Raw genomic sequence first — 13,802 nt, 5'->3', positions numbered from 1 at the left:
GTAATGTGGCAGAAGTGCCCCCCCAGCCAAAGGTGCTGGACACTGCCCCAGACAAAGGCAGCCATGAACGCTGAACACGGCACTGGACAGAACAAGAAAGTAAGAGGCCAGACTGACTTCTCTGCCAACATGGAGAACGTCTATCAATACTGTCTTTCCCTATCTTTTCCTGTCTAATATCACTGCTGTCTTTTCCCCTCAGAGACCTCTTTTAGTACATTCAAAACCAGCTGTGAGCTACCTGCTTGCCTCTCTATAATTCTTGGAGGGTAAATCTGGGCCCTGTGGCAATGCTGCCATAGGAATGATTCTTGTCTGTTCCTGCCACTCCCCACACTCAGTGTCCACTCTTGGGGTGATTTGATTTCCTTCTTCAGACTCATTAAATATTTGCTGCATCCTTTCGTGTGCCCTTCCCTGTTTATTTCTCCCCCCCCTCCATCTGTGCATAGATCACTGCTCTAGATATTGCAGACCAGCACACACTGCAGAGATCTCATCTTTCAGGCACTGTCTTTTGAAGCAGAGTAAGTCATCCCTACTTACTCCATAAACAATGCCAGTTAGACCTTGCCTTGCTGAATCTCTGCTTAGACATGTCATAGAACCATCAAATCATAGAATGATTTGAATTGGAAGGGACCTTTAAGATCATCTAGTTCCAACCCCTCCTCTGATAGGCAAGGACACTTCCCTCTATACCAGGTTGCTCCAAGTCCGATTCAGCCTGCCCTTGGGTGATTCCATGACAGGAGCATTTACAACCTCACTTGGCCAACTTGTGACAGTGTCTCACTACCCCTCACTGTAAAGAATTTCTTCCTGATATCTAGCCTAAATATACGCTTTTACAGTTTAAAACCATTTTCCCTCATCCTGTCATTGTTGACATAGTCTACCTAGATTGCCCTTCACTCCGTCTCCCACAGTATATTCCTGGAGATGCTGACAGACCGTGGCTAGGTATTCTGTTGGCTGGGCAAAAAGCTGGCCCAGAGAGTGATAGTGGATGGATTTAAATCCAGCTGGAGACATGTCATGTGTGGTGATTCCCAGAGATCAGTGTTGGGGACGCTCCACTTCGGTGTCGCTGTTACTGATCTGGATGAAGGAATTGAGTGCACTTTCAGCAAGTTTTAGATAACACCAATTTGGGATGAAGTGACCATGAACAAGGCCATATGCCAAGTCCTGCTCGTTGGTGACAGCTACTCCAGGAATGGCTACAGGCTTGGGGCAGAGTGGCTGGAAAGCTGTACGGAGGAAAAGGTTCTGGGGACACTGACTGATAGCTGGCTGAATGTGAGCCAGCAGTGTGTGTGCTTAGGTGGTCAAGAATGCTGGTGTCGTACTGGCTTGTATCAGAAATAGTATAGAATGTCCAGCAGGACTAGGGAGGAGACCATCCCTCTTTTCTCAGCACTGGTGAAGCTGCTCTTTGAGTACTGTGTTCAGTTTTGTCTCCTGACTTGAGGTAATGGAGCATGTCCAGAGAAGGGCAATGAAGCTGTGAATTCTTATGAAGAAAGGCAGAGGGAACTGGGACTGTTTAGTCTGGAGAATAGGAGACTGAGGAGTGACCTTATCACTCTCTACAACTGCCTGAAAGGAGGTTGTAGCAAGGGGGAGATTGGCCTTTTTTCTCCAGGTAACAAACAATAAGGCTATAAGCAATATCGTCTGGGCCCATCTCATCAGAGCCAGACCATCAAGGCAACAGGACTGAGGGAGACTGAAGAGAAGCACAGTAGAGAATGTGTGGGTGATTGTGTTTCCTGGAACATGGAAGCAGGGTAGTTCTCTAATAGTGGAAAAATCTAACTGGACGTCATAGTGGTTCTCTCTGGATAACAACAAGTACATGTAATGTTTCCAAAAAAAGTGTTACATCTGGCAAATGCCAAACCATTTTGTCTAGGCATGGTTTTTTTTTGATGGAATGATTTTCAAAGCATAATGTATAAAATTTTTCCCTGTATGGAGATGTAAATTGATACTGGAATTATAGATCCAGCCCAGGCCAGCATCACTTGCCTGAGATGGATTCATCTCAGCACTTTGAGTTCTCTGCCATCACTCACTCGTTCCTGGCCCAGAAGAGCTATGGCCTCTCAATCCCAGCACTCAGAAGAAGCCTGCATGACGGAATGGTTGTGGCACAAGCCAGAAAATGAACAAGAGCATGAAGGGAAGCAGCCACACAGCTCATGACAGTGACTGTTTTCCATTCATCACAAGCTCTACAGAAAATTGTCACTTCCATGAAGCTGTGCCTGGGCCTGGGGCAGTGCAAGGTCTCCATTAAAGGCAGCTCAATTCCTTCACCCTCTAATCAACATTTCTCACCTCTTTCTTCCTGGTATCCACGTGAGTCTGAAGCCCTTCTCCCACGTCCTTTGCTGATCATGCCTGTGTGGGGCTTGGCTGAGATGGATTTTCCACTGACAGAGACAGCAGCCTTGTTGCATCTGGCCAGGCTTTTCACATCACACCTGCATAAAGTGAAGACAATCTTTTACCCCTTTCTTCATTTTTATACGGCCATAAGCATCTTCCTTTGGATTAAAGGCTGAGATTCCTGGGATTGTTAACTTGGAGGAGTCAAAGAGGGGATCATATCAGTGCTTATAAATACCGAAAGGGAAGGTGTCAAGAGGATGGGACCAAGAACTTTTTATAGTGCCCAGTGTGGGAACGGGCACCAACACTCTCACAGGAATCTCCATCCGAACATGGGAAAGGACTTCTTTACTTTGAGCATGAAAGAGCAGAGCACTGGAACCAGCTGCCCAGGGAGCCTTTGGTGTCTCTTTCCCGGGAGATACTGAAAACCCACCTGGGTGCTTTCCTGTTCTGCCTGATCTAGGAAACACGCTTTAGCATGGGAGTTGAATTAGATGATGTTAAGATGTCCCTTCCAATCTCTACAATTCTGTGATTCTACCAGGCAGCCAAAATGGTCCATTGAGTGTTCCTGGCAGGATGACAAACTGCTCCTCACGTGTCCCTGTGCTCTGTTTTCTCCCTGCAGTCTCTGGGAGGTAAAACTTCAGCTCTGATCCATGTCCTCCTATGACCAGTGCCTGCCATGCCCAGTACCTGCCATGTTGGCCTTGGTTGCACACGAGAGGAAATGTCTACCCTGGCTTCTCTGACAGCATGGCCAATGTCTACCATTACTCTCTTCCACTCACTCTTGCTCTCAAGTTTCTTTACAATCTTTTTTCCTCAAAGATCTGTTTTAGATCCTCCTACAAACAGTCTGGACTGACATATTTGTCTCTCTCCATTTTTGGGACTGGTAGATGGATCCCCCATAGGAACTCCTCTTTTTATAGGGTAACAGTGTCTTGTTTTCCCCTGCTGCTTACCACACTAGAGGCTTTTACTTTGATGCATTCTCAAGCGTTTCCGCCTGTTATGCTTACAACTGCATAGAAATGGTCTTAGGAAAAAACAATTGCTTTGGTGGGAATTAGCTGAGGGCACTCTTTCACCCCTCTAGGCAGTGAAGGTTGGGACACACTGAAGAGATTCATCTTTCATGCACTGTCTCTTAAAGCTGAGAAAGAAATCCTTGATTACACTATAAGGAAAAAAATCAGTCCTTACCTTGCTGTGTCATGTGAAAGAAAATATCTTTATGCAGGACACTATCTCATCAGCCATGAGGGGTTTGTTGGAAATTTGAAAACCAAAGAGAGCCTTGGCAGCAGTGACCATGAACTCATAGAATCACTGAAGGCCTTGGTTTGGAAGGGATCTCAAAGGTCATCTAGTTTCAAATAGCATGCTGAGGGCACAGATGACAACAGCTAAATCAGGCATGAGAACAAGTTACCAGGTCTCCATCCAACCTAGCCTTGAATGTGGGTGATAGGGCACCCACAAATTCTCTGGGCTGCCTCTTCCAGCACTTCACCACCAAGTCAGCAAAAGGGTGTATCTGGGGCTGCATAACCAGATACAGTTCTCCAGATGGGACTGACAATCACCTACCTTGCCCAGCTGGGCACCTCCCTTTTCATCCAGCCCTGGATAATTTTGGACTTCTGGGCTGCAAGTGCACACTCCTGGCTCATGTCAAGTTTTTCATCTACCAGGATCCCTAAGTTCTTCTTTGCAGGGCTGCTGTCAAGACGTCCTTCTCTCAGTCTCTATCGATACAACTTACACTTGGCCTTGTTGAACCTCATGGTGTTCATAAGGGTTCATCCTTCAAGCTTGCGCAGGTCCCTTTGGATGGATCTCTTCATTCTGTTATATCAACTGCACCACTAAACTTGGTGTCATCTGCAAACTTGCTGAAGATGCACTCGATCCCATTATCTATGTTATTATTAAACAGCTTCTCAATGACATGAACACAGGGATTGAGTGCACCCACTGTAACTATGAGAGACTATCTGAAGAAGTGCAACCAGGAGAGCAAGGAATGTGAATTTCCCCCCTGCTTTTGTGAAACCCCACAGAAAATAGAGCGTTCAGCTGTGCATCCCCAGCATAAGAAAGATACTGAGCTGTTGGAGTGACTCCAGAGAAGGGCCATGAAGGTGGTCAGACAGCTGGAGAACTTCTGCTATGACAGGTTTGTTGTTGTTTATCCTAGTGAGGGGGAGACTTGAGAGCAGCATTCCATTATGTGAAGAGTGCTCACAAGAGAGATGGGGAGGGATTCTTAATCAGTGGAAGTAATGACAGGACAAGGTGCAATGGCTTTCAAGTAAAAAAGAGCAGAATTAGGTGAGATATGAGGAAGAAATTCTTTACTGTGAGGATGTTGAGGCACTGGAACAGGTTGCCCAGAGATGTGGTGGATGCCCCACTGTGGGAAGTGTTCAGCGATGGGCTGGATGGGACTCCAAGACATGTGATCTAGTGGAAAGTATGCCTGCTTGTGGAGGAAAAAGAACCGGATGATCTTTAAGGAACATTCAACACAAAATATTCTACAAGTCTGTGAAAATGTTTTGTATTGTGTTGGTTTTTTTTGTAAGCTGAAAGATTGCACAGAGATGGCACAATCCAAAACAGTCATAGACTCTTTTCTGAGGGCACTGTTACATGAGGTAGTGTTAGATCCAGGCAGAAAACACACAAAAATGGAAAAGCCAAGATAAGAGAATCACAAGCCTAATCCTCATGTACAGGAACCAGCTGATGCTTGCTGGAGCTTCTTCCTGAGGATGGTACATCCAACAGCCCCACTGCAGTGAACCAGGCTGAAGTCACTTGCCTGCTCTGGACCCATCCAGCACTTGAGCCGAGCCATCTGCCTTACCAGTGCAATCCTGCCCTACAAATCTTTGGGCCTTTCATTGCAGCACTTCAAAGAATCCTTCATTAGAGAATGAGCACATCAAATAATCTGGAAATGAAAAGGTAGCACTGCAGGAAATCAAAACACAGCCCATATGATGAGAAGGGCTGGCATGCATTCCAGCTTGGCTTGTCAGAAAATTATTGCCTCTATCAAGGGTGTCTCTGGGCCTGCAGGAATGAAGGACCAGTATAAAAGGCAACCCAGATCCCAGCTATCCTATCCTCTTCTCTTGTCTCCTTCTTGTTGGGAACGAGGTAAGTGTGAAGCCCTCTTTCTAATTCTTAGTGAGATTTTGCCTCAATAGAAATGTTATCAGATAGTGGAGCTCCATGCTATGGGAGACCATAGAGGAGATAATGTCAGTGCAGAGAGTGCTTGGGACACAGCTCACATGGCTGTAGATTTACACAGTCCATGAGAGTCTCCCTGGTCCATACTGCTCTTTCTAGGGCCCTGGCACAATGAAGGGATGTGGCCAGCTGTCACAGCCTTCTCCTCCATCCTGGGAAGTTGCCTTGGCTCCTTGACTCAAGCTACCCTTCCCATACCTTGGTTCTCTTTTTCATTCTATCTATCCTTTCCAGGTGCACCTCCAGTCCCAAGTCATGTCCTGCTACACCCAGTGTGTGCCATGCCGGCCCTGCGGCCCGACCCCTCTGGCCAGCAGCTGCAATGAGCCCTGTGTCAGGCAGTGCCAGGACTCCACCATTGCCATTGAGCCCTCTCCCGTGGTGGTGACCCTGCCCGGACCCATCCTCAGCTCCTTCCCGCAGAACACCGTTGTGGGCTCCTCCACCTCTGCTGCTGTTGGCCGCATCCTCAGCTCTGAGGGCGTGCCCATCACCTCGGGGGGCTTTGACTTGTCCGGCTTGGGCAGCCGTTCCTGTGGCAGAAGGTGCCCGCCCTGCTGAAGCTGCTGGTCCTGGAGAAATTGTTCCAGGAAACAGGAACGTGGTTCTGGATCAACAAGACATCTTCAAGCCCCTGCGTTCAGATTACCTGACCATCCTCAGCTATTCTATGAACTGCTGTCAGGAAGAGGCAATCCTGGGCTTTATGTCAACTTGCCTCATGTCTCAGCTGCCATTCCTCATTCCTACCTATCTTTGTCTCCACTTTTTTTCTAATTTGTTCTTTCCTATGATCCTGTGAGATGTGAGTTTCCTCAGAACCAGTCCATTCTCTGCTAGAAAATAAGACACGTGCCTAGCATGAACTCAAACAAACATGGGATCATGGGAATCCTGTACTGTGGAGCCTCTGCTCTGAGTGATCTCATTTTCCTATTTAAAAATTCATTAAAGATTTCTGCATCTTAGTGTAAGTCTTTGATATTCTTTCTCATCGTGTGTGGCCTCCAAAGATGCCCAGAGAGAATGGATTTGCTCCTGGCAGGTATAGGATGAATGTTTATAGAGATCCTTCTCCATTCCCAAAAGAATGCGAGGGTATGAGATACTGCAGAGGCTTGTCTCTTCAGCATTGTCTCTTGCAGCTGAACAAGACACACCTGGCAGTGCCAGAGGAGGCAACTATTGGCCTCTGACTGTAGCGTTTATGCATACAGCTACCTGCACAAGAGAGAACACAGCCTCTGCAGTGCTCACAGGAAAAGCTGTGACTGTGTGGAAGGTCATGGGAATAAGCAACGCTGTGGGCTCGTAAGAACAGGGCTCTTCTGCTCTGAGATGTACTGCACTGGGGAAGAAGCAGAGAGCACGAGATGAAATAGAACTGTGTGAATGTCTTTCCGTTGTCAGACACAGCTTGCGTTGTCTGTAATGCCATCTCGTCCAACTCAAAAGTAACTCTGACCGACATGGGCCTCAGTCAGTGGCTGCTATGGGAGCAGAGCTCGTTTCTGTGTAGAGCTCAGGGCGGCGCACCCCGGTCAGGATGGAGTTTGGCGGCCATGCAGGCAGCGCCCCCTGCGGGCCCGGACGGCACTGTGCCCCCGCCCCGCCCCAAGCGGTTCGTGCCCGGCCGCAGCCCCGGCTTCGCTTCCGTGTGTCCACGGCGCAGTAATACAGCGCCGCGTCCCCGAGCCGGGGCCGGGCGAGACACAGGGCGCTGGAGCGGCGGTCTGCCGACACCCACAGCTGCCCCTCCGGGTCCGGCACCTTCTTGGAGCCTGTAACAGCGCTGACGAGGAATGCTGGTCCTTGGCCTGAAAGCTGACGGTACCACTGGATGTATTCATGTGACTGTATGTTGGGGTGTGAGCAGGTGATGTTGATGCCGGTGCCCTCGCTGGTCTCTACCAACGGCTCCTGCTGCACCTGGGCTCTGCTCACAGTCACTGCCGAGAAGAAAAGAAGCAGCAAAATCAGAAAAATCATTTTCTCCCATAGCAATGTCTTGCATGAAGAGAGAGGTGCACGAGGTCGGAAAGGAGCCGAAGGGACAGAGGCATTCGCGACCCCAGCCCCGCAGTCCGGCCCCGCCGGCGGCAGCCCCGCGCACCCAGCAGCACCGCGGCCAGCCCCGCCAGCCCCGCGGCCCGGCACTGCAGCATCCCGCCGCTCCGCCGCCAGCGCCGCGCTGCCCCCGCCAGCCCCGGCTCTGCTCCGCCCGCGCCGCCTCCTCCCCGCCACCGCCGCCGCCGCCAGCTCCGCCCCGGGGCTGCGCCCTGCGCCGGCGGCACTCGGGCTTGCTGCGGGCTGCCAGTGCTGGGCGCCTGTGCGCGTGTAACGGGGCTTGAGCTTTGCGTGTACTTCAGCGTAGCCCGGACTCTGCGGTGTAGGCGGAGATCTGGGCAACGGCTGGGAAACCTCCTCTGGCACAGGGGAAACAAGCTGCCCTCCTGAAGCATCCGTAGAGAGGAGGGCTGGCGAGGGCAGACAGGACGGGAACGGTCGGGGAGAACGACGCGGCCGAATCCTGCTCCTCACGCTGTGCCCGGCGCTGCCGCAGATCCAAAGCCCGGCATCGGAAACGGGTCGTGTGCTGCTGCCCGGGAACGCGGCACCCCGAGAGCTCCCCGAGTCCCGGGTCCCGCAGCTGCTGCCGCCCGAGGTGCTCCTGTCGCCGCTCGAGGAGCCCGAGAAAGGCCGGCAGCGGAGCCGAACTGGAGGCAGGGCAAGTGGAGCATCAGGATTTGAAAGCGTGGAAGAAGCCTAGAGGGAGCCTGTAGCCACGGTTACAAATTTTCTGACAGTGTTTAAATCGGATCCAAAGCTGAGCTCGGATCTCAGAGACATCCACTCCGTAAAATCGTGTTTGCGGGGGGATTCAGACAGTCCATCCCCAACTCCAGCTGCACTTGCTAACGCCACATCTCTCTCACGCTTGGCAGTACAGCCGGGTGGTTATGGGGATAAAACCTGCCCCTGCCACATTTGGTTGGTGCTCAAGAACCACCCCTGTTCCATTACACAATTATGGACCCCTCTTCTGTAGTAACACAGCACATGGCAGGGACATCTTCAGCCCCAGTCTGACTCCAGCACCAAAAGCACTCATGCTACTCTCCCCAGTAACTGCTAATTTATCCATCCATAGTACACAGGACACAGTAAGATGGTGCAGAGTTAAGAAAAGACTGATTATGGGGACAGGAGAGTCTGTGGGGATCAATCATATGGCTCAGCCAGATCTGATGGGCTCCGCCTGCACATGTTCTCATACGTTAATCCCTTTCCATGAATATTCCAAACAGCAATTCTATAGGTCTGTCTCACACCAATCCCTGTCCATGTCCTGATTCACAGCTGCATCTCTTGCAAAGGCCAGGTTCATCTTCCTGGAAACAGACCTGTGGTTTCTTGATATCACATCAGCTGGTGTGAATAATGACATTTATTTCTTCCCATCATTTCCATATACTCTTTTCATGCTGTTGGCATGTTGTTGCCTGGATCCTCTTTCTACTCCTTTGGCTTTGGGAGGAGCAATATTGGGGAAGGAAACTCAGAGAAAGGCATTTCCAAAGGCCATCAAGAACAGGGAAGGTATAGTTTTCTTGGGGTTCACCCTCTGTGTCTATTCCACTTTCCCATCCCTTCCACTCACCCATCACTGAGCTTCTCTGTGTGGTCCCAGCAGCTGTCACAGAGCTCCTGGTCCTGCCATTAATTTGCCAAGTTGCCTATGGTCAAGGGCTTTCGCCAGTCAGCAGTGCTACCAGCTACAGTAGGCCACAGATTGCAGCCCACAGTCCCTCTGAACTCAACACTCCCATGGGTACAGGAAAGCCCAAGACAGGAACTCATGCCTAAACACTCATGGCTTCTCAGTGGTGTCATGTCTTCCCCAAGCACGGAACTGTTCTCCTCAGGCTCAGGAAATGTAAGGCATTCAAAGTGCCCCAACCCTTCAACCCTTCTGCACTGAAGATTCCGTGTGAGAGCAGATATCCTCATTTCCACTGGAACATGGCAATGAGAGTGTGAGATGTTTCTGCACTCAATAGGATCTTTGTACTTCCCCTAGTCACACATGGCATGCACAAACCCAAATAAAGGACTCACACTGGAGTGTCATTCCCCAGACACCAAGATCCTCTCATATTCCCTGTGTGCCAGGTATGAAATAGCCTTTGTGCTCTATGCAGTATCTCTGATGCCCACACACACACATGCAACTTCACACATCAGCACAGCCTACGGATCTGTTTTGCGAGGGCTTTTCTTTCAATCAGATTCTGTGTGATGCCAGCAGCACAGCAATGGCACTGAAAATCATTTCTACGTGACATCAGGATGGCAGCATCTCTCCTCAGGCCAGCTGTTGTATCAGGCAGTGCTGGCTCAGGTGGGACCACAGGACAAAGAGCATCAGAACCAAGCCCATCAAAGCCCAGTGTAACCACAAAGAAGAGCTCTTACCCCTCGCCAAGGACACAGTAGCACAGTCCTCCCCTTGCTCTGCTGCAAGTGTACATCTCTACAGCCCAACCTACTATTCTCCTCCTGCCTTGTCAGGCTCCTTGAAGGTCCAGTGCATTCAAAGGATGGAGCTTTCATGGTAAGCTATGTTTGGATCTGGCCTTGGCCTCTGATAGAAGGGGATCCATGCTGAGATGGCAGGGACAGGTGAAGAATGCCTTCTGGTGAGTGAAAGCAGAGGGAATAGAGAGAACTCTGGAGGTGATGCAGATGTAGGAAACTATCATGAAAAGCACAGTGTAAGGACGATGATGACAACAGGAACCATAAAGCCCAGAATAAAGCCTGACGGGATCCCCGCAGGCCAGTCCCAGAAGAGGCCCCTCATCCCAGTAGAAACTGACAGTGATATTCCTGGTACCCAGCCTGTAGCCAGGCAACAAGGACCATGTTGAGACCCACAGGTACTGATTGCTCCCTGCTGTGACAAAGGTGAGGCCAGGGTCAGGAGAGACATGGAGCAGATAATGACAAACAGGAGCATGTGACAGCTGGGATGCTCTGTTTAGCCCAGGAGAATGCACTGAATCAGAAAAGTCCTGTTCTCCTTTGCCATGGCCCTGTGCTTTCAGAAGAAGGTGATGTCAGAGTGAGGTTTTCCAGCTCAATAAGAGCAGCAGCAGACTTCACACAGGATGCCATTTCCTGGCTTACGTGGTGCTCTCATGGCCTCTGCTGATCACTGCTGGAATCAATCTCTCTCCATCTCCTCTCTCTCTCACTTCTTCCACAGACACGTGTACACAAAGTGTACATCCTTCAACGTGTTCATCCTTCTCAGGCATCCATTCACCCATTCTTTACCACAAGAGCGATCCTGGAAGAAAAATACAAATGATAGTCTCAAGTATAGAATTTTTCTTGTTCCTAACTTTTTCTCTTCTGACTCATACTTGGCTCAGAAATCCTCGGTCCTCTCAATCCTAATACTCAGAAGAAGCTTCTGTGAGGGAATGGGTGTAACAGAGTCCAGAAAATGAAAAGGCAGCGTAAGTGGAAACAGCCACACAGCCCGTATCATTAGCTGGGATGTTTTCCATTCATTACATGGACTACAGAGCATGGTCTCTTTTGTCTATAGCACTCCCAGGTCTAGAGCAGTGCAGGGCCATCATACTAACAACAAAAGTGTCCTCTCCTCTCTGGATCAAGTCAAGAAACCCTCTTACCTCTCTGAGACATGCCCTGCTACGAACAGTGGGTGCCATGCCCATCCAATGGTACGACCTCACCAGCCATCACCTGAAAGCAGCCCTGTGTCAGGCACAGTAAAAACCATACTGTCATCATTAAATCTCTCCCCATGATTGCAGCCCTGCTTGGCCTCAACGTCAGTGCATACCTACAGAACACCTCTGTGGGAACCTCTACCTCTGCAGCAATTGACAGCATCCTCAGCTGTGATGCAGTCTCCATCACTTCTGGGTGCTTTGATCTCTTCCGAATTTCCAGACACTATGATGGCAGAAGGTGCCCACCATGCTCAATTCCCCATTTTCTACCCTTTTCTCTCTTTTCCTTGTATTCCCTTCTTTTGGGTGTATAATTTCCCCATAGCCAACCTGAGTTCTATGGGACCAACACAAAGATTGCATTTTTAAATCTTGACCAGGGGGGATGTGCACAGATTTTTGGCAGCTCTGGTGCTGCCCACACAACATGGCTGTGTGGAAGAAAACTCATTTCCCTCTTCAGTGTCACTAATGTTACCTGCATCCCAGTCCCAGCCTCCATGAGATCCTTTTAATAGTGATCTCAAGTTGCTAGGATTGAAGGGCAGCCCTGGACTGCACATGATAATGTGAGGATTTCATCATGTGGAAAGCATTCATGTGGAAGAATTACTACTAGAAAACCATGCATCATCTTCTCTGCTCCTCCCAACCCTGAGATTTCTACATGGAACTTAGGGAAGGAAGTTTTTACTTCTTACTGAAGCATGCTGAGACCGAGCCTCCTGTTTGTGAGTGAGCAAGAGGCAGAAAACCACCTCCCAGCCCCAAGACGACAGAGCTGCCGGAAATGACTCGGCTGGCTGCACAGGCAGGGCACTCATTGCCATAGCAACACCCACAGGTAACAACGCCAGTTCTCTTATAAGCCCGAAGCTCCGAGCCAAGCCCTGTTCCTCCTCTCTGGCTTTCTCATGGCTCCCACATGAGAAAGAGAGCCCAGTTTCAGTGTTGCACAGACAAGTCAGGATTTAATAAGGAGACAGGATGGACTGCATTGATCAGGCACAGGGCTCATCCATATATGCAGATGTACTGACTGGAACTTTTGTCCTTTTTCCCTACAGTGCATCCCCTTATTCCTCCCCTCTCCTCTCTCACCATTCCCTAGCCACTCTTTAAAATGTTTGCATAGCCCCACAAGTCCCTCTAGAGCAATCCTAATTTTCATTTTCATCTTGTCTCTTGTCACTTACAGAGCTCAACCTCATCTAATTCAAATCTAACACATGGAGTTCCCCATAGCTGAAGCTGAAGCTGATCATCTATAGCTGAAGAGGTATAGTTTCACCAATTGTCATCCTATTTGGTTAGAGATCGGGGTCATCCTGTGCTTTGTTTATCAGTTTCATTTTACTTGTAATTCCCTTTAAGCTGATAAGAGACTTGATCCACAGCCTTCACGAGCCTGTAGCCCTCCCTGTGAACACACCTTACAGTGGCCTCAGCTGAATTCACACCTCACTGCCAGAGGCCCTGAATCTTGTCACACAGTCTCATACTCTCAAAACAGAGCCACTGAGGAGATCACATGCAGATGGCTGTGACACCAGCACTCATGAAAGTGTGCAGCTGGAACGCCTTTCTCCGGAGGATGCCGAGCGGTGCGAGGGACGCGTTCCATGTCAGCACTGCCAGCTCGGCGGCGCCGGGAGGGGGGAGCGGCAGCGCCCCCTGCGGGCCCGGACGGCACTGCGCCCCCGGCCCGCCCCAAGCGGTTCGTGCCCGGCCGCAGCCCCGGCTTCGCTTCCCGTGCGCCCAAGGCGCAGTGATACAGCGCCGCGTCCCCGAGCCGGGGCCGGGAGAGCCGCAGAACGCTGGAGCGGCGGTCTGCCGACACCCACAGCTGCCCCTCCGGGTCCGGCACCTCCTTGGAGCCTTTAACGGCGCTGACGAGGAATGCGGGGCCTCGGCCCGGGAGCTGACGGTACCACTGAATGACTTCGCTGAACTGTGTTTTGGGATGTGAGCAGGTGATGTTGATGCCGATGCCCTCGCTGGTCTCTACCGAAGGCTCCTGCTGCACCTGGGCTCTGCTCACAGCCACTGATGAGAAGATAAGAAGAAGTAAACTCAGAAAATTCCTTTGCTGCTACAGAAAATATAACACGGGATCCAAGCCAGCAGGAAAAGCCACTGAGGTTAAAAGGTCGTGAAGTAAGCACCAGTGTGGGAAGGGCTATCTATAGGCAGGAGAGCAGGGGGAAAGGGCAGACGGGAGAGAACCGCGGGCTGAGCTCTGTGGAGAAAGGCAGGCTGAATGCAGAGGAGAGAAGAGCACGAGGTCAGAAACGAAACGGACAACCAGAGGCAAGCGAATTTCAGGAATTTCATGCCAGAGGATAGAGAGGTGCCCTCGCT

The 13,802-nt window shown here is 50.3% G+C and overlaps 3 protein-coding genes across 5 annotated transcripts in view; 1 reads left to right on the top strand and 2 right to left on the bottom strand.

Moving 5' to 3' along the window:
- Nucleotides 1–13,802, bottom strand: part of LOC125684493 (M1-specific T cell receptor alpha chain-like) — a 46,644-nt gene that overhangs the window by 30,301 nt on the left and 2,541 nt on the right. For 2 of the 3 annotated variants that reach the window (XM_048926699.1, XM_048926698.1), the window contains exon 2: nt 11,058–13,487. In XM_048926699.1, the coding sequence (XP_048782656.1) occupies nt 12,946–13,487 (542 nt within the window). In that variant the 3' untranslated portion in view covers nt 11,058–12,945. Of the gene's footprint in view, nt 1–11,057; nt 13,488–13,802 lie in introns of those variants that run through there. The other variant, XR_007373299.1, reaches the window with a different exon arrangement.
- On the top strand, nt 4,548–6,234 carry LOC125684397 (feather beta keratin-like). The gene is made up of 3 exons (XM_048926525.1): nt 4,548–4,588; nt 5,511–5,577; nt 5,908–6,234. The coding sequence occupies exons 1-3, from the start codon at nt 4,548–4,550 to the stop codon at nt 6,232–6,234; spliced, it is 435 nt and encodes a 144-aa protein (XP_048782482.1).
- Nucleotides 6,479–9,061, bottom strand: LOC125684396 (uncharacterized). Its single transcript, XM_048926524.1, has 3 exons — nt 9,006–9,061; nt 8,215–8,390; nt 6,479–7,622 (listed from the first exon to the last, which is right to left on the bottom strand). The coding sequence occupies exons 1-3, from the start codon at nt 9,059–9,061 to the stop codon at nt 7,150–7,152; spliced, it is 705 nt and encodes a 234-aa protein (XP_048782481.1). The 3' UTR covers nt 6,479–7,149.

This window comes from Lagopus muta, chromosome 25, assembly GCF_023343835.1.
Source record: "Lagopus muta isolate bLagMut1 chromosome 25, bLagMut1 primary, whole genome shotgun sequence".
Classification (NCBI taxonomy): Eukaryota; Metazoa; Chordata; class Aves; order Galliformes; family Phasianidae; genus Lagopus; species Lagopus muta.
Note: the sequence above shows the minus strand (reverse complement) of the source record. Positions and strands in the feature narration are given on the sequence as shown.

What these genes read in the sequence shown, in the direction of transcription:
- LOC125684396 (XM_048926524.1), bottom strand. Translation starts at nt 9,061, where the DNA reads ATGAACCTGGCCTTTGCAAGAGATGCAGCTGTGAATCAGGACATGGAC. An exon ending in CAGGACATGGACAGGGATTG is followed by an intron (nt 8,391 to 9,005) that starts GTGTGAGACAGA and finishes CCCTGCCTCCAG; the next exon opens with TTCGGCTCCGCTGCCGGCCT. An exon ending in GCGGCAGCGCCGGGCACAGC is followed by an intron (nt 7,623 to 8,214) that starts GTGAGGAGCAGG and finishes TCTTCTCGGCAG; the next exon opens with TGACTGTGAGCAGAGCCCAG.
- LOC125684397 (XM_048926525.1), top strand. Translation starts at nt 4,548, where the DNA reads ATGAAGGTGGTCAGACAGCTGGAGAACTTCTGCTATGACAG. An exon ending in GAGAACTTCTGCTATGACAG is followed by an intron (nt 4,589 to 5,510) that starts GTTTGTTGTTGT and finishes ATGAAGGACCAG; the next exon opens with TATAAAAGGCAACCCAGATC. An exon ending in TCCTTCTTGTTGGGAACGAG is followed by an intron (nt 5,578 to 5,907) that starts GTAAGTGTGAAG and finishes TATCCTTTCCAG; the next exon opens with GTGCACCTCCAGTCCCAAGT.